This window comes from Egretta garzetta, unplaced genomic scaffold, assembly GCF_000687185.1.
Source record: "Egretta garzetta isolate BGI_Z169 unplaced genomic scaffold, ASM68718v1 scaffold847, whole genome shotgun sequence".
NCBI lineage: Eukaryota > Metazoa > Chordata > Aves > Pelecaniformes > Ardeidae > Egretta > Egretta garzetta.
The window spans coordinates 495,985-515,775 of NW_009260364.1; the positions used below are offsets into that span (position 1 = coordinate 495,985).

The following is a 19,791-nucleotide window of genomic DNA, read 5'->3' on the forward strand; positions in this document are numbered from 1 at the left end:
CAGCCAGCCCGGGTGCCAGCCGGTGAGTGCTGGGAAAAGGTACCAGTCTGTGCCAGTGGCTTCACCCCATCCCTCCCTCCCTCCCTCCCTGCCTCCCTCCCTGCCTCCCTGCCTCCCTCCCTGCCTCCCTGCCTCCCTCCCTGCCAGCCATTTGCCCACCCCAGCACAGCTTCAGCGGTCATGCTCAGCTTGGGTAGAAAGCACTGTTAATTCATTAACAAAGGTCACTCTGCTCATATGTGAAGGAAAACCTGGAAGCTTGCGAATCCCAGCATGTGGGCATGCAGCGGTTGCAGTACAGCTCACGCCCGTAGCTCCTCAGGGCTGCCCAGGCCTTGCTGCTCACGGAGGTAACCGGTGGCCGTCGCTGAGGCCGTGGGCGCTGGGTGCTGTTCCCACTCCCTCGGCCGGTGCTGCTGGCAGCCGGGTCTGCTCCGCCAGCTGCTCACATGCGCCGGTGAGCAGTGCCTTGGCTCCGGGGCTTGGGAGGGTAAGCGAGCCCCGTGGCTGCTGTTACAAAGCTCTTCGACACTGAGCAGTACAGAGGGCAGGAGGAAGGATCAAGGCTGGGTTTGTGCCCACACCAGGGGTGCAGGGGGTTCAGGAGCAGCTTGGCTCTGCAGCATGGACTCCAAGCTAGGTTGGATCCAGCTGCAAAATAAACATTTTCCTGACCAAAGCTGTTTTGTAGCTGATTGACAGAAAAGGGCAAGGTACAGAAGTCTGTCCTCTGTCTTCTGCATCCCCCCCTGCTTGACACGGGAGCACAAGTGCCACATTAAAGTTAGTTTAGAATGATGATCGTTGCAGGTCCCTGCCAACAGAAATATTCTATTCTATTCTGTTCTAAAGCAGAATAAAAATAATTTTAAAATAAGTTTAGTTCTTTTCATACCAGTTCACTGCATTAGTCTTAAAGTTCTATTGCCCCAGTAATTAAAACTATAATTATTCATTCCATACCAACAAGTACATCTATATTTAAAATAAAAATGTGCTGTCAATAGGGCATGCTGGTAAGTCCTGTTTTAAAGAAATTGCTTATATCCCTTTGGAATTTTATCTGCTGCTTACAAAGTGAGACAAGAAAATTGCTCAGAGGAGTTGAATGTAAATATTATCATTTGCAACGTAAAATGGAATTATCAATACTAATGCACGAAACAAAGCCTGCCCAGCTGACAGCTTGCAAGACAGCCTCCAGGACAATCTTCCACTAGCGTATAAAATTATACATCTCATCTGACAACTAGTCTTGGTGCAAATGGGAGTGATGTCATCCACTCCCAGTTGCCAAGAGGCTGAAAAGTCTTGCATGAGGTTTACAATTTGTTTATTCTTACCAGTCACAGAGGCCGAGGCGTACTTCTCGCCCTATAAATCCTTACGTAATACCCATGTCTAAGCAGAGGACAGGCAAGTAAGCAAAGTGCTGTGTATAAAACTGCACCAGCTACAGAAAAAATAGACATACACAGCATGTTGAGGAAGTGAGCGTAGCATAGCTAGGTTGTCCCACACTAACTTTAACTGAACTACAGCAAATTAGTATCAGTGGGGGGACACATCACAAAATATCAACCACAGACCAATCCAGCAGTCTTGGGAGAGTTTACAGTCTCATTTTTAGCCCGTGCTGAAGCTGTGTCCCATATCCGCCTGTGCTATTCCGTATTGTATTTGAATGTAACACTACTGTACAGACGTATCTGAAGTCTCACTCCTACGTGCAGTGAACATGATAACCGAACTTCTGCCCACTGATACTCCTTCCAATGGTTTGTATCTATTATGTGCAGGGTATGAAGCAAGCACGGATGTCGCTATAGCATGTCCTTGGCGTGCCAGCTGCTGATACACTGTTTTGTGTAATTACATCACAAAGCTCTACAAAGTATGTTGGATTTTCCAATTCTAAAAAAAAAAAAGAATAATCATCAGTTTTGAGTCCATCTTCAAGCTTATTTAAATCTAGTTCTAAAGCATCTGGATGACTACAAATGCCAAGTGTATAAAACAAGTGGATTCCTTTAACAATTTTTTAAATTGTTAGCTTGTGTGTTTTATCCTACAAGCCCAATTGACACAAGTAGTCCCTGTAACATCTGTGGTATGACAACACGAATGACTGATCATGTAACCTTAAAATGAAAAGTAAAGTAAAGTAAAATTAAGTAAAACCTTAAATGGGAGGATGTCTTTCATCCTTCTGAATGTTAAACAACAATATTAATAGTTGAAATTGCTATTAAACCTTTTATCTGTATTAACAAGGACTTGCAAGTTTTAAAATCAAATGGTTCTCTTTCCAGCTCTGTGACTTGGGGATAGTATCCGTTTAACTGTGTGGATTTCTCCCATTTATGCCGCCTTTGAAGTTTTGTTTCTTTGGTTTTGTTAACCACTTTATTTCATAACTCACATCCTTTAAGTTACATACAAAAAAAAAACCCTTCCAACATCAGTGTGCTGATCATGCTTTATTTTATTAAAATAAGTTACAAGACTCCAGATTACTCTCCCATTTAACGGGCAGATGACATAGGCACATTTTTTACTCTGCCTTGCCATTTCACAGTTTTACATAACGGGATATACCATATCCATTCATTTTTTTCTGTATTTACTTTTAAATAAGAGAATAAAAATGCAGTTACCGCAGAAAAGCAGTACCTGCTGTACTACTTGTGGTACAAACTGAAGCACAGCAGGTATAGGTAGCTTATGTTTATAAAGTCACTCTACATGAAGAAACTCAGGGTCACTGCATTTTCAAGACTGTTGTCTTCCTGAAGTCTTCTTGACGTTTGTCAATACTAACAAACCAACTGCTGTTTTGTAAGCTGTGCAACAAAATAAAGCTTGCTGAACACCGTAAGAAGGATTGCTTCTGAAAGATTATTTTAAATAGAATGATAGCTCAGACAACCTACTGTCTGCCTTGGTACAACTGCAGCTTCTCAGACACTTCATCTAGTGGTCAGTTGTTAAGGGCAATATAATAGATGGCTGTAAGGTTTGGTTTATTTATAATTTTTCTCATTGCTGCATTTTCAACAAACAGTCTATTTCCTAAATGAGGTCAATACATTCTTGAACCAGAGATTTAAAAACATTTGAGAGATCTGTCAAGGTCTGGCTGCTTCTCAAATGATCTCAACAACCCCGATCTCTTAGATTTCTTGGTTGGACCAAGTGACATTCAGGGCTGAGGAGCAGCATGTGATTGTCTCTGCTGCTTTTTCCAGGTTGTCTTGAAAAGGTGCTAGGGATACAAATTGCCCACCAAAGAATAACTTTGAAAGAAAGCATCGGTTCTTTGTGATGAAGTACTCCCCTACATCAATTACAGTTTGAACAAGAGCACCTTTTACTGAAAAAAGCACATAGTCTCAAAAATTTCCAGTGATTAAAATCTTGGTAAATTGTCACCGTGATCAATCATGCTCACTTCTAAAAATTGCACCTTATGTTGAATCACACCTTGCCCAATTTCAACGTCCAGTTATTAGTTCCTGCCATGCCAGCTGAGGGCATTTAATCCAGTATTCACATTTGCTGTGGTACCACAGGGTTCACCACTTTCTCTTTTTTTTTCTTTTGTTTTTTTCACTCCCACATGCTTCTGAAATGCCTAATCCAGGGGCTGATCCCCTGTATCCCCTAGGGGATGTGGGCATGTGCATTTTATCTGTATCTTGATACTAAAGCCCTTCAATGAAATGTGAAAGCATAACGGTATTTGCAAGAACCAAAATTTTGCTCCCTAACATTTCTAAAATCACCATGAAAATACTTCCTGTTTTGAGGGGTGTTCCTCCCCTGCCTTATATCAGAACAGCTACCTCTAGAACACCAGTAAAGAGCTGAATGCAGAATATCATGTAAGAAAAAGGATATATTTTGTGGACAGAGCTTCAAGGCGTGAGGTGACTGAGTCCTGCAGGGCAGCTATGGCTTCGCACTTACAGGATTCTTCAGTTGTTGTAAGACTGCTCGTTACGGCTCCTAAGAGAGAAAACAGCATTTAGGATATTACGACAATTATCGACCATTTAAATCCCAGGAAAATGCTTGATCCTGCAACAGGAGTTGAACTCATGGTGTGAGACTAAAGCAAGCACCACAACCCAGGACAGTCGGGAGGGAGGGACGGCAGTGAACAGGGGCCGGTGAGCAGCCTGAGGCACGAGTGTCGTAGTCCAGAAACAGGACAGGCAAGAGAGAGCTTGACTCTAACTGAGGAGTAGGGAGACTGGGGAGTTCCTAGCCTGCCTACCTGGATCCTCTGCACTCTTTAAATTAGACCGTTATTGAGTAAAAAATACAAAGAGGCCTGGGTGCAGGGACCAACCAGCCTCCTCATCAACTCCGACTGCTAGACTAGAATGGATCTTCCCTTCGCTTGTTCTCTCTCCCTCTCATCCAGAATATCCCCCACCTCAAAACGTAAGGCACCCTGGGAAGTAGAATGAGTGTGCTCGTGATGCAGACTGAGAAGAACCTGCAGTCCCCATCTCCACCTTGTACACAGTACTCTATCAGACTGTCCACACAGAGGAAGGCCACTGGCATCACTGTAAATAGAATCTATAAAACTAGCTGTATTTAAGGCGATGACTAACTTGGGCTTCTCTTCAGTAGAATCATAGAACTGCAAAACAGTTTGAGTTGGAAGGGACCTTTAAAGATCATCCAGTCCACCCTCCCTGCCGTGGACAGAGACATCTTTCCCGAGACCAGGTTGCTCAAAGCCCCGTCTAACCTGACCTTGAACACTTCCACAAATTGGGGCACCCACAACTTCTCTGGGCAACCTGTTCCAGTGCCTCAGCACCCTCATAGGAAAGGATCTCTTCCTTATATCTAAATCTATCCATCTATTAAATCAAGGTTGCTGCCCTGTCACAGCTGGATTGTAATGGCATTTGGGGTATCAAATCATCACTCCCAAACACAGCACTTCTGAGGGTGCACTGAAGTCCAAAGTTAAGCCTCCAGGGAGTTTTGCAAGCCAAGCAGGAAGGCACCTAGTGATTTTAGGCACATAAGGAGTTAGTCAGTGTCAGAAATTGGTCAGTTTGCATCAGTTTCTGAGACTTGGGTGGCATTTAGATACCCAAGTCCTAGCTTGGGAAGGAATTAGAAGAACTGAATTTACCACTTGGTAAATAATACAAAAATGAAAGCAGGAACACATGTACTAATTTTAGATACTCAGCAACAGAGGTTCAGCTAAATCACCAATGTGTATCACCTTGCAAGTACTCTTGGTTTAAATGCAATATGCATGCATAGGGAGCATCATTTTTGATTCATCAGGAGGTGTGAACACAAGACCATTCCTATGTCACATGAATATGGATGGAGGGAACAACAATGTTCAAATGGGCCCAAATGAATTTAAAATCTGGCAGAAAGGCACAGCAATGTTAAAGGTGGAGCCAGTTTGTGTAACAGCGAAGTAATCAGTCTCTTAGGAAAGAGAAAACAAAGGCTGCCATACTCTGCAGTGATTCCATTGAATCTGTTCCTAGGTCTTGCCCTCAGTCTTCCAGACTTACTAGGGCCAGCCTTGGCTGTCCTCAAGAATTCCCTTTTCTCCATAATCCACCACAAAACCAGGGATGATCACAAGGGGCTCAGAGAGATGATTATTTGACTATAACACATCAGGCATCAGCTGATGGCTGCAAGTTCTTAGCTTCATGAAAGGCAATTTAACTTCACCTGCTCCATAAAGAAACTGAGAGCTAAGGCAAGCTGCACCGCTTGCTGCAGGCCAAGAGCAAACATATCAAGAGCTGCCGAAGCACCGCTATGGCAGTGAGATTACCGACTACGTCGGAGAGCAGAATAATAAGCTTCTAACGGCAGAGCCTCCTTAAAAGAGGCTCTACAATTACAAAATTCCCTTTTGACAAGTTATGAAGAAGGATTATTTGTATGTAATACCTGTCACTTTATACACGTGGTTTTGTGTCACTTGCAAAGGCAGTGACAGCAGATTATTGAATTATTTTTTTCTGTAGATATATAAATACATAGCTGATCAATGCCAAACAAATTATGTGAGCATTATAACAGTAAAACAATAGAAATGTTATACCTGGATACAATTTCTCTTTTTTTCTGAATTGTTTTGGTTTCTCTTTTTGCTTATTAATCATGCCATTGATATCTCCATTTCACAAGGAAACTGGCGGCTGCTTGAATTACAGAAAAATGACTGAAATACATCCTTTTCAAAAGGTTGTTCATTCAGTGTTTCACTGAAAAGATCTATGAACAGATTCATCCCTAGCAGAGCAGAAATTCACGTGTCTTAGAGCCAATGCTGAAACTGCTGTCTTCTTCATTCCACTGAACCTGTGTTTGTTCAGCTCCCTTCTTTGGACCATTCCACCAGCTTTATGGCTGATGTACAAAGAAGAGCTGTTCAAGATTCAGCTGGAGGAAGGCCAGTTCAAAATATCAGACCAACATGGTTGGTTTCCAACCAACTGCCAGTTAAGTTTTCATGTTTGCATTTAAGTTCCCCAGTGACAGAACCTCCTTGGATTATGACTGTTGTAATAAAATTACTTTTCCAACCAACTCTGGCAACTGCCCAAGGGTACCCTGAAGTCTTCTACAGTCCTTTTGTGAAATTTAAAGTCTTCCAGTATTTGATATTCAAATCTTCGGCATTCAAATTCCTGTTGCCACTGGGATGCCCAAGAAGTCATACAAAACATGCTAGATTTGTGTTTTTACACCACATTTATGTTTAAGTCCAGACCTACAAAAAATTACTATTTTTGCAGATGGTGTTTGGCTATTTCCACCTATTTTATAACTTTGCTCTTACATGCTTTTACATGCTCTCTTGGTCCTTAGCCACTTGATGTAATGGCAAGTTACTCCTGCTCTGAACCAGATATCAGACTAGTTACTTCTTGAGATCCCTTTCTACCCAACTTTACTTAGTTGATTCTACATCAAATGATGCAGAGGTTCTGCCAACAGTTGATGCCATTATTGCCCATGCAAAAGGGCAAGCAGTTGGTGAGTTCATGCCTGGCCCCCTCAGCTTGGAGGAGTGGACAAGAACACATGGTTCAGCATTGCAGAAGTTCTTCTGACACCAGTTCTGTTCCCCTCTGGCCCCCCACCATGCTGGTATGCAACTGAGTCCCATGCCCCAGAGACAGATGCCCCGGCACCCTGCCTTGCCAATCCCCCCCAGTTATTCCCATTTCATAAGGAAATGCGGATTATGACAGGTTATTCTTTTTTCAAATACAGTGAAGTCCTTAAACATGTGGAACGGGTTGCCCAGAGAGGTAGAGGAGGCCCCATCCCTGAAAACATTCAAGGCCAGGTTGGATGGGGCTCTGAGCAACCAGATCTAGTTAGCGGTGTCCCTGCTCCCTGCAGGGGGGTTGGACTAGATGGCCTCTAGGGGTCCCTTCTAACCCCAAACATTCTATGATTCTGTGTGGTGACAGGTAAGAGTCAACTGTAGTTTTAAATACAATAACTGCCATAACTAAACAAGAAGGATCAAACTAGCTCAAAACTTTAGTGGAAACAGGCAGAAAAGAATGAAAAGGGATTATACTTTCAGGGGGTCAGTGAGCTGATAGACCATTTCTCAAACAGACTAAAAGGATTTAAGACATTAGAGGTACTTCAATAAATATATTCAGAAAAAAATCCCCCAACATTAAATTCTTACTTGAGCATGTTTTCTCATCTGGATTTAAGGTAAAGCCTTCATAGCAGTCACAGGTGTATGATCCACCATTACTCACACAGACCTGCTGACAGTCATGGGTTCCTGGTGCACATACATCAGTTCCTACAGAATGCATTGTGGAGAAACAGTTATCCAAGAACAAGACAACATTTTTTAATGCTTCCCAAAGGCAATGCTTTTTCCATGCTGGGAGCCTATCCTACGTGAATCTTGACCAGGAACTACGGAGATGTTGTCCTGATTTCAGCTGGGATAGAGTTAATTTTCCTCCTAGTAGCTGGCATAGTGCTGTGTTTTGGATTCAGTACTAGAATCAAGTTGATAACACAGCGATGGTTTAGTTGTTGCTGAGCAGTGCTTACATCAGTCAAGGACCTTTTCAGCACCCCATGCTCTGCCAGGGGCACAAGAAGCTGGGAGGGGGCACAGCCAGGACAGCTGACCCAAACTGGCCAAAGGGCTATTCCAGACCACAGGACGTCATGCTCGGGGGGAGTTGGCTGGGGGGAGAGCAATCGCTGCCTGGGATGGGCTGGGCATCGGTCAGCAGGAGGTGAGCAATTGCATTGAGCATCACCTGTTTTGTATATTCTGTATATTCTATTATTATTACTTTTTTTCCCTCTACTGTTTTAATAAACTGTCTTTATCTCAACCCATGGGTTTTACCTTTTTTCCCCCTGATTCTCTCCCCCATCCCACTGAGGGAGGGGGGGAGCAAGCAAGTGGCTGTGTGGTGTCCAGCTGCCCGCCGGGTTAAACCACAACAGAGGTGTGACTGATCTGGCCTTGAGGCAGAAAGATGAACGGGTCGCCTCACTGGGGTCTCCCTCCGCCCCTCCTTTGTCCAGCCTGCGCTCGCTCTGACTGCAGTGGCCCAGCCCCACCAGACGTGAAGGGCCAAATCACCCCCAAAGGCAGGCTACAAAAAGTTTGCAGCACACAATAATGTTACAGTAAGGAGATCGGGAAGGGAAGAAACTTTTTAAAAAAAAAAAAATAAAAATCACATTTTTACTATAACACAAAGTTAGCTGAGAAGCTAAAGAAACAAACACCTACACCAACTTCAGCCTGGAGGGGAGGACACCACCTCAAACCGTCCCCTGCGTGGTGGTACGCAGTGTCCACCGTACTGCAGGATGCGTGGCTGACCCCAGCTCTTCCCTCTTCAATTATTTCTCAGTTCTGGGTTTGCTGAATATTGCATAATTGCAGTTTTTCAAATACAGTGAAGGCCTTGGTTATAAGGTGATAGAGACAGACCCAAATGGTAAGCAGTTCCTAGCATCACTGCATATAAAGTATCTTAAGGGCGAAGTCACGAGGACGGAGCCAGACTCTGCAGTGGTGCCCAGCAACAGGACAAGGGGCAATGGGTACAAACTGAAACATAAGAGGTTTCAGTTGAATATGAGGAAAAACTGCTTTACTCTGAGGGTGACAGAGCCCTGGAACGGGCTGCCCAGGGGGGTTGTGGAGTCTCCTTCTCTGGAGATATTCAAAGCCCGCCTAGATGATGTCCTATGTAACCTGCTCTAGGAGAACCTGCTTTAGCAGGGGGGTTGGACTGGCTGATCTCCTGAGGTCCCTTCCAACCCTTGCGATTCTGTGATTCTGTAAAGTGCTTTATATCTCCAAATGTTGCTCAAAGTGGCAAAGGCAGATGACACAGAACCGCCTTGTAACACCTGAATGCACGTGCAGCTTTCTCAAACAGCTCCAAACATATTAACCTGTGAATGAAAGCTATTTCAACGCGTGTACTTAGCTGGGGAGGGTACGGAGGGCTAGGGAACAGCAATCCGCTCTTACTTGAGCAAGTCTTCTTGTCTGGGTTCAGGGTGTAGCCTTGGTAGCAGGCACAGGCATAGACCAGGTCATCTCTCAGGCAGACCTGCTCGCAGTCGTGCCTCCCGGCTGCGCACATGTCGACAGCTAAGGCAGGCGTTTGAGAAGAGAGGAACATTAATCAATACCCGAACCTCAGCCTTTTTAGTTGCTGCTAGTAACTCCCATTTGCAAACTTATCTCCATTTGGATTCAAACCAAGATGTTTTCATCGCGTGTCAGCACGCTATTAGCCATAGTAGGGTATACAGAGTGTGGTTTTATCTGGCTAATCAGCATCACAAAATTAATACGATTTTTGGAATACTGGCAACACTTTTTTTGCAGTTGTAACAGATTGCAAAAGGAACGGAACTAGCAATGACCCAGTTACAAAATAATTATCCAAAGGAATTTCAGAGAACAAATATCTGGATTTTAAGAGACTATTTGGCATTATTTCAGCTCTAATTGAGTTGGATAAGACACCGTTTTATGGAGTGAAAGGATCATAAACAGAAGAGTATACATAGCTGCTAAAAAAAAAAAAAAAAGAGAGAGATGTGGCACCCGCTGCCAGTTACAAAGTGGGTACTTTATGTGTGAGGCTGATGTTTTCTGCCAAATTTAACACATCAACTCTGAAAGGGCAAGCTGAGAAGGAGTGCCTATATTTGGGTATCTTTGCAGAAGGGAAGGAAAGGAAGGAAAGGAAGGAGAAAGGAAGGAGAAAGGAAGGAGAAAGGAAGGAGAAAGGAAGGAGAAAGGAAGGAGAAAGGAAGGAGAAAGGAAAGCAGAGGAAAGCAGAGGAAAGCAGAGGAAAGAAACAAACAGAAAAAGATAGAAGGAAGGAAGGAAGGAAGAAAAAGAAAAAGAAAGAAAAAAGGAAGGAAGAAAAAGAAAGAAAGGCAGGAGCCCCTCCTGCACCTCATCCATTTTTATTGCACCACAAAGACCTGGATGGTTGAGAAATCATTTGCGGCATACTGCAAAATGAGATTCAAAAGGAAAAAAAAAAAGCAGGCACACTGGGGAAATAATCTGAAATTTGACTCTGCAGGGGGGGAATCCATGCTATGAAAGGGGGTTTGGGACTGGACTCTCAAAGGGAATGCCTAACTGAATTCACATCCCCTCACAGACGTTTACTGCATCTATATAATGCCAGCTGAGAGTTAATCTTAGGAACTGCATTTACAAAATCAGCTCCTGAACTAGGCAGGAGGAATTTTTGAGGCCCTCTGGCTTCACCTCTTTGAGATGAGAGACATATGTGACATATATGACTTAATTGGAGAGATTCACCTAGGCACCTCCTGGAATTGGAAGCCTTGGTTCAGTGCTTTGTCACACAAAATGCAGTAAGGAAAGGGATTATGATGGAAGTGGAAAAAAGCATTTTGCATTAATAAATCATCAGTGAGACATCCAAAGAAATTAAGAGTGAAGTTCAAATCCTAATCAAGTGAAAATAATATAGAATACATGTTAATTTGTAGGTACTATATACTTGTCTGTACACCCTTAAGAACCAGCTGCATCTATGCTCCTGTTGTCTGCAAGAGCCCAGCACTGGGAAAGAACATTCCCCTCCATCCTCTAGAGCTCTAAGGCTGGAGTGTTTTTTAAGGTCCAAACACATCCACCAGAAAGAGTGATCACACACATGATGCATGGGTCTCAACTTATTACTGCAAACTCGTAGAAAAAAAGTTGCAGTGTGTTTTCAGGAATTGTACAGAAACTCTTGGATAATTTGTCAGAAAAGTAACATAAACGAACCTGATTTTTTTTAAAGTTACTTGGTTTTAGCTGAACACAGTATTTCCTTGATTGGGTCTTACCTGAGCAAGTCTTCTTATCTGGATTCAGAGTGTAACCTTCAAAGCAGCCGCAGCTGTAGGATCCATCATTACGCAGACAGACTTGGGCGCAGTCGTGCCTGCCAGGCGCGCACATGTCCATGGCTGTGGTGAACCATGGTTTAGAGAAGAAAGCTATCAATCCCTCCCAGACACTCAAGTGTTTTAAATGCTTCAACATTTATAAGTACAATTTAATTAGGATTCAAGCTAGGGTTCAAGCAATGCCCTACCACATTATTATATCATGCTGCAGACAACTGAGTTCAGTTGCTCATTAATTAATTCAGGAGGCAGATATCCGGACTGCAAGACATTACTGTACCACATCTCACGCAATCTGATTTTCAATAGCAATTCTACCAGCCCAGCATATCCCCAGTAAGGATGAAGCAAAAGGACCATACTAAGGTGAGCAATAACCTGCCGTGTGTCAAGGCAGAAGTTGTTTCTTGCAATCTTAGCAGTACCTATGGTGAATCCAAATTTAACTTCATACTTTCATCCATGAGCTGAAGGCAGGCACAAAAAGCCGGGCATGATATGTAGAAATGCTATTAAATGGCAAAGAGATATAAAGCCCAGAGAGAACAAAAGCAAACAAAAAGACCCAAAAAAAGTAGGAGCACCAGAAGATGATGTTCTCTCTTCAGAAATAAGAAGAGTGCAAACCTCAGGGAGAAGAGTACTTATGTGCTCTCAAAGGGAGGGGTGCACTTACCAGTTATAAAATAGCTACTCTAAGGCTGGTGCTGCTCAAAACTTCTGGATTTAAAGAAAAAACTCCAGAGAAGTATTTGGGGGGAAAAAAGGTTTTATAATAGGCTAACTTTTCAGGGTGAGAATTCAGGAAGCTGCTGCCAGTGTAAGACTGGGATTACTGTATTGCAGCTCCCTGCACAGCTTGGAAACAGCAGCAGGAAGCTGTAAAAAGCCAATTCGTTTGGACAGGAGAGATGGAGAGGACAGGGGAAAATGTCAGGTTTTACGCTGGACTACGGACTAGTGGCACTCAGTCTCCAATGGAGACAACAGTGCTGGTGGGCATCTCTGGAATAGGCTCATCCTCTCCCAGGGACTAAGCGCTGTTCATGAAGTACTGTGAAGACCATAAAACGGTAGGTAAGTGCCAAATTGTATTTTAGAAAATAACGCATTTAAAGAAAAATGCAATTTTAGTGTTCCTGGAACCAAGGCGAAAGTGTACAGGTGAAATCTTATTTTAAGAGTTGAGGTCTGTAAGCAATTTTTCAATTAGAAACAATGAAGGTAACTCACAGAAAACATGACCACGTCTTCATGAGCTTCATAGAATCACAGAATCATTTAGGTTGGAAAAGACCTTTAAGATCATCAAGTCCAACTGTTAACCTAACCCTGCCATCCCACCACTAAACCATGGCCCTAAGCACCTCGTCTACCCGTCTTTTATCTTTTCATATGTTGTAGTAGCCTTCCGTTCTTACCTGAGCAAGTCTTTTTATCTGGATTCAGGGTGTAGCCTTCGTAGCATTCACAGACATAGGATCCGTTGTTGCTCACACAGATCTGATCACACTCATGCCTTCCAGGTGCACACATGTCCACAGCTGTGAGACCGACGTTGGAGAAACAATTCATTGTTAATAAAACATAGTTGGGGTGGAATCCGTATTCACCGTTTCAAATGTATTTCTCTTTGGGATCAGCTTGGAAATGGCAACAGTAATTGAAGGAGTTTGAGTAAGTGGTAGGAGAAAATCTCTACACAGTGCCTACATCTGCAGACTTTGTTTTGGCATCTGGCCCTAAGGAATGGTTCTGTAGGCATAATAAAAAGGATGGTGATGGAATCAAAATACTTCTCACCATTACTTGCAGTAGACTGATTTATTTATCTATTATTTATTATTATTGAAGGAGATACAGATGTTCCCTGTTTCAACAGAAGTACGCGAGTAGCTTCTCAAATCCAATTATGGTGTTAAAAAGTTGGGGTTTTTTTTGTCTAGCTGAACACCTTTCCCGAAGGAGCAATACCTGAGCAGGTTCTCTTATCTGGATTGAGAGCGTAGCCTTCATAGCAATCGCAAAGGTAGGATCCGCCGTTCCTCACACAGAGCTGCTCGCAGTCGTGGGTCCCAAGCGCGCAGGCATTCGCAGCTACAAAGGGCGTTTACAGAAAAGGCGGTTCAGTCATCCCAAAGGAGAGAAACGGTCATTAATAATTTATGCTTACAAAAGTACATCTTGAACTGTTTGCCGGATTAGTCTTAGTACATGTCAGTGCTGTGTCACCGTCACAGAAGTTAGAGGCATCTTTTGCATCATTCTGTAGGCAGAAGAAAGAGGTCATCAACCACGCTGGAACAACTGCACTGAAATAACTCACCACCTGCGGTGGCAGAAAGATGAGATGAATCTGAAAAGGGTACAACAGGGAGAAGGAGAGAGAGATTTTAAGCATTTAGGAACATTACGTTGCCAATGAGAACTCAGCAATGAAAGGACCTTCCGGCTTATTGTATCCAGTCCCCTTCTATTACAGACGACCAGTTTAAATAGTCCCCAAATGTACCAGTCACCATCTGGCAGATTACTGACTTCTGCTCACTGGCATACAACCTCCTGCTGCACTGTAAAAATCTCCCATGTAAGCTGAAATGTGACAGAAAGCACAATAAAAGAAATTAAATTAATAAAATAAAATAAATAAATAAAAATAAAGTGCAATAGAGAAAGCATCAAGACCAGGAGGAAAAGAAAGACGGCTCAGAGTCACTAAGATCACACAGTGTCTTCTCAGGGACGAAGAGAGTGTCTGCGTAACGATGGTCCAGATGTATCAGCCAGCAAAGAAACCCCCCAGTGGAAGATGGGTATGTGAGGGCTGCAGCCGCCTTGTTCCAGCAGTTTAGAAAGTCAAGACCGAAGGGGGATAGGGAGGAAAGGTTCCACAGCAAGGTAGCTTTACAGGCACGTGAGCCTCCTAACTGAAGGACAGTGCAGAAATAATGTCCAAACCTCAGAGAGCTGAGAAGCTGAAACTGCGAACTACATGAGATTGAATTTTTGGGGACCAGGTAATCCCCCAGCAGACAGTATAAGGCTGTCTCATCAGACCAAGAAAACAGGGATACGAAAAGCAGCGTGCTGGATGGCAGGGGATAGAAGCGCGTCGTGGTGAGAGGGCAGGCAGAATGGCTGTTGTAACCCTGCGCTGCCTCTGTGTGTGCCAACAGCCTCTGCCTTCCCAGACCATCTAAGTAATTAACTAATTAACTTCTGACCAGTTTTTCCCAAGTGTATTTAGCTTTGGATCTGCTGTCTCTTTGGGTATCTCAAGATGCCTCTGTTTCTCTCCACAAACTGTAAAGGAATCCTAGATACTCACTTAAACTTAGATGATTTTTAGATTATTAAATTTAGATGAGATGAAAAAGGGAAGGGGAGAGAAAAGAGGGCAGGGGAAAGTTGGCGGAAAAAAGGGTGAAGGAGAAAAAAAGGGGGAAAGGAAGGAAAGAAAAAAGGTTCCTCCATACAAAAGGGAAAAGGAGAAAAATGGGAAGACATTTCTGTTATTACCAGAGATTTTACTTAGATGAGTAGTTATGATGTGGATATTGACTACTGGTAAAATCAAACTCCAAGGCAATAGCGGTGAGGTAAGAAATGAGAAGCAAGAGTGCTTGAATCTTCTTACGTATTTATGAATGCAAGGCAACATTGCCCATGTTCTAAAACATGGAAAATTTAGATGTCCCCTACTAAGGCAGATACAAAGTGTGTCTTGTATTTCCACTGGCAAAAACAAATCTCAAACCAAGACAGTGCCTTTTCATTCAGCTACACCCTTGGGAGCAAGAGAATTCATCTCCGTGACTTAAGAACAAAATCTGTGGGTGATATTTTCACCCGTAACTGGGAAGCTCAGGCTCAAACAGTCAGATTTTTGTGGTAGGAAAGTCAAGCTTCCACTGACTTGGACACCAATTCACGGCCAAGATTTTCCGTCTCCAGGATGGTCTCATGTTGAATGATGCTCTCAATGCATCAAGAACTTGATCTCAGCCAGCTATTTTGTCCCTGCACATTAGTTGTCCTGTTTTCAGTTCACCCTACAAACAAATTTATTTGGCTTGGCCAAAGCAAAGAAAATCCTAATTGTCACTGGTGAGGCTAGATTTCTGACCAAAAAGCAGCCTGGAGCTGGAAAAGGCCCAGTTTACCCACACTGTCTTACAAGACCCTCTTAGATTCATAGAATAGAATCATAGAATCATAGAATAAAAGACCTTTAAGACCATCAGGTCCAACCATTAACCTAACACTGCCAGGTCCACCACAAAACCATGGCCCTAAGCACCTCGTCTACCCACCTTTTAAATACCTCCAGGGATGGGGACTCAACCACTTCCCTGGGCAGCCTGTGCCAATGCTTCACAAAAGCATTCATTTGGTTTGTAGGAACCTTTTGAAAAACTATGCCCTTTACCCCATGTTTGCCCACGAGCCCCACAGATTCTGGCTCATGGCGTGCTGGCAACTTGGAGTTACACGGGAAGCGTCCATGTACGAGCTCTCTTTGGTTTGGCCTCCAGCTTAGTAGGGCCGCAACTCCTGTGCTTCGGTACAATAAACAGTACATTCACTCTGAAGAACAACAGATGTTTCTCTGGTGCTATGAAAGGACTCGCTTTGGCGAGAACATAGGTGGAAAATTAGTGCTATGTTCACAGCACGCATACCTGCCCAGCGAGGTGGGCACTTGTACCCACCTCCAGCTACCAGAGAGAGGATGTGGCCACATCAGCAACACAACACGATGTCAAGCCAAACCTCAAGGCATTTCCTGCGTTAATTATTGGACAAAGTGTCCCGTCTACAGATGGTCCTACACATTTACTTCATACCTAGGAAAAGAGGTCTATTCACTCTAAACGTGCTCAAAAGGTACGGTGGCAGTGTTTAATACGGTTCTGCAATAACGAACACATTGCCAACCAAGTTCCCAAGGCAATGGCTGTTATTTTAATTGTCTTACAATGTTCTTTTCAGCTGGTTTTACCCATTACTTGCTGGAGACTTATTTCACAAGTAATTTCCTCAGAAGCTTACTAGAAAAATCTACTTCACACAAGTTTTTTAATTGTCAAAAAGTCATCGTTTGATTTTTGTGGGTAGGGCTGTGGCGTTGCTATCTATAGGCAGTTCTAAATACTCCAGATACATGACCTTTTTTTCTTCTCTGTAAATGACAGTAACAACCTACACTGGCCTAGCATCATTAGTGGAGTTCTAGCCCAAACCAAATATACATCCAGCATTTTTCCAAAACCAGCCCTCAAAGAGCAAAGCTAATTCAACCCATCCAACAGGAAGTGCAGATAGAGCTCCCTGTCTAAATCAAGTTGCAGAGAAACAGAGAAAGGTGCGAGTCTGGCACGCTGAAAAAGCCCAGCAATGCCTGCAGAGTGAAAGCCCGTCCCGAGTTGACCTGCTGTTGTGTTTGGGCACTTTGTCCCGCACCAAATTTCTCAAGCTAGCGTGGCGGCTCACCCACCACGCTGATTTTCCTATTCCGAATCTATAAGGAGCCCTTCAGAACCACACTTCCACCCTCCTTCCTTCCCAGCCAGATGGGAAAAGAAACGAGCAGACTGCACAGCTCCGGTGTGTGCTCTTGGTTAACTCAGTAAATACACACAGCCAAATCCCAGCCAGATTGCCGTGCTCCCTCTTGCACTAAATCAGACCAACTGCACAAGGAGGTCCACTGAAATCAAGTCTGTAACTGGCATGGTAAGGTCACTATTAAAAATGAAAGGTCGTTACTTGGCCTCCAGTGAATAAAAGGGTTGACTTGTTTGCCCAACAGGTAGCAAAGGAAATATTTAAATGTGATACATAACACTTCTCAAAAAGAAACTTCTTTCTTAGGTAGTGGAACCACAGTAGGAGCCAAAAGGAGCCAAATTACGCTACCCTCTTGGACCGACCAGCTTACCACAGAAAGTCTCCCTGAATTTGGATGTCAGCTTTTCGATCACACCATAGGTCTCCACATAAAAGACATGTTCATCCAGTGGTTCGCTGGCCATTATCCTCAGGGACTGCATGTCTGCCCGGTCTACCCCAACTGCGTAGATCTCAATGCCGGCTGCCCGGGCGCTTGCTGCCACATCTTGAACCTGGTCTTGTGGTCGTCCATCTGTCACAACAATGACCACCTTGGGGATATTGAAGGTCGCTGGCCGGGTGCCCATTTCCTCAGTGAAGACTTCATCCATGGCCGTTTGGATGGCGAGGCCGGTCATCGTGCCAGCAGACAAGGGCTCAATGTGAGACACTGCCTCCTTCATAGATGCTTTATCAAAGTAGGTCCGGAGGGGAAACTCTACCTTGACAGTGCTAGCATAATTCATGACCGCCACACGGGTTGTTCTTTCACCCACGTCCAGAGTATCAATCATTTTTGACAAAAAGATTTTCACTTTCTCAAACTCTTCAGGTCGGACACTACGGGAACTGTCTATGATGAAGACGAGGTCTAGGGGCCGGTTCTTGCAGGCAGTGTCTGTCAAGAGGGAAGGAAAACACTTCAGTCATCTCCTATACAGGGCTGGAGTTCTCACCCTGGGGCAGTGAGAGCTGTCATGGCAAAGTTCTCCTACCAGATAAATGCCGGCACTTGATTCTCTAGGAAGGGGCTTAAAATTATAGTGAGCAACACATTATTTTATATATATGTCATACAAATATATACATAAAATAGATATGTGGTTAATATGTTAAATATATATTAGTATTATTCTAGAAATTCTTAAATGTTCATTTTGACAAGTAATAAATAATTGAGCTTTTCTGAGCATTAACAGATGCGTCCACATTTGAGCCCATGAAATGTCTAACTACCCTTGAAACAACGGGTTGTAGTTTGCCTGTAACAGCCAACACAGAAATGTAGCAATGATATATAAATGTACTTACTTTTTATTTTTATACAGATAAAGCCCGAATTCCATTTTTATAAGCTACAGAAACAAAATGGTAAAACAACTGGCGAGATTACATAGTGAACAGATCCTAACAGAATTTTTTACGATAGCTACAATATAGATTGCTCATTAGGAATTATTTCTTGTTTGTAATTCGCAATCCAAACTACACAAGAAGAAGAAATAAAGGCCAACAGGAAAAAGAGGCAAACGATGCTGTGATAAAGGCTTCTTTAGAAGTTGTTACTATTTAAAAGGCTTCTAGAGCAGAGAAAAAATTGAACTTACTATTTATGATGCAATTTTGCATGTAAAAAATGAACACTTGCACAAATATTTCTAGTTTCTAAGAGTCCTCACTGAAATATCAATCTAGACTGAAAAAGAAAAGCCATAGCTCAGATCAGAGACAAGCGCTGCTCCTAGGAAGATGAAAAATAATCAGGACAGCGATAGCAGGCACCCTGAGCTGTACGCTCTGTCCTGACGCCCAGGCACTGACGATACCAGCAAGGTATGGCTTTGCACTGCTGCTTTATGGGAAACAGATAACCCAAAAGCACAGCATTTCTACAGACATTCCTAATTAAATAGCAAAATGTGAGGTGTTCCAGTTCGAATATGCTCCCTGAAGGGCTGTTCTGGGAACATGGCACAGCTTTCCCAGGTACTGTCGGGTTGACATTCATTATTCCATTCCAGTTAAAAAAAAAACCGATAAAATTCTCTACAAGTTTCTTGAAAGTAGAGGTGGAAACTGCACTTGTTTTTCAATGCATTAAAATTTTTTTTTCAATGCATTTTTTCTCTTGTGCAAGCAAAAAGGGAGGGAGAAAATCAAACTGCACAGATACATCTTAACTTGCATGAGGAAACACAGCAGTAGAGTTGATTGTGCCTTCAGACCAAGTAACAGACTGGACAAATCGATCTATATATAATAAAGATACTATATATATAATAGAGATATTATATATATTACATATATAATAAAGGTATTATATATAATTCTGCGTGCATCCCATAACTCAGTTTTTGCATAAGGATTTAGAAAAATGGCTTTGTGCCCTTTGGAATGCTGAGAAAACACGAAGAAACATCTGTGCATGCATGTGCAGCTCAAGACACAGAAGAAACACGATGTTTGTCCTACAGAAAAAGGCCCCGTCCCCGATTTCCAGGCAAAATTATTTTTTTTTAGATTAGGAAAAAAAAAAACCCAAACAGAACTTTTCAGCAGCCTGAACCCTCCGTGAGCCTGACAGAGATGTTTCGAGGCGTGAGCACAGGTAGGGAAGAGCTGCTTAGGGTTTAGCGATCAGCAAGGCCAGCTTTGCGTTCAAAAAGAAAGAAGCGGTGGGTACTGCTGCCGCCACCGCCC

General features: G+C 43.2%; 2 protein-coding genes across 2 annotated transcripts in view; both read right to left on the reverse strand.

Moving 5' to 3' along the window:
• WDR35 (WD repeat domain 35) overlaps positions 1 to 3,522 on the reverse strand; it is a 47,741-nt gene extending 44,219 nt beyond the window's left edge. Inside the window, 1 exon segment of the mRNA XM_035898494.1 lies at positions 3,484 to 3,522. Coding sequence (XP_035754387.1) covers positions 3,484 to 3,522 — 39 coding nt within the window.
• Positions 3,523 to 3,880: 358 nt separating this feature from the next.
• MATN3 (matrilin 3) overlaps positions 3,881 to 19,791 on the reverse strand; it is a 17,914-nt gene continuing 2,003 nt past the window's right edge. The window contains exons 2-8 of the mRNA XM_035898495.1: positions 17,420 to 17,989; positions 13,453 to 13,575; positions 12,900 to 13,022; positions 11,416 to 11,538; positions 9,557 to 9,679; positions 7,721 to 7,843; positions 3,881 to 4,008 (exon numbers count right to left, since the gene is read on the reverse strand). Of these exons, the coding sequence (XP_035754388.1) occupies positions 3,881 to 4,008; positions 7,721 to 7,843; positions 9,557 to 9,679; positions 11,416 to 11,538; positions 12,900 to 13,022; positions 13,453 to 13,575; positions 17,420 to 17,885 (1,209 nt within the window). The 5' untranslated portion in view covers positions 17,886 to 17,989. The remainder of the gene's footprint in view (positions 4,009 to 7,720; positions 7,844 to 9,556; positions 9,680 to 11,415; positions 11,539 to 12,899; positions 13,023 to 13,452; positions 13,576 to 17,419; positions 17,990 to 19,791) is intronic.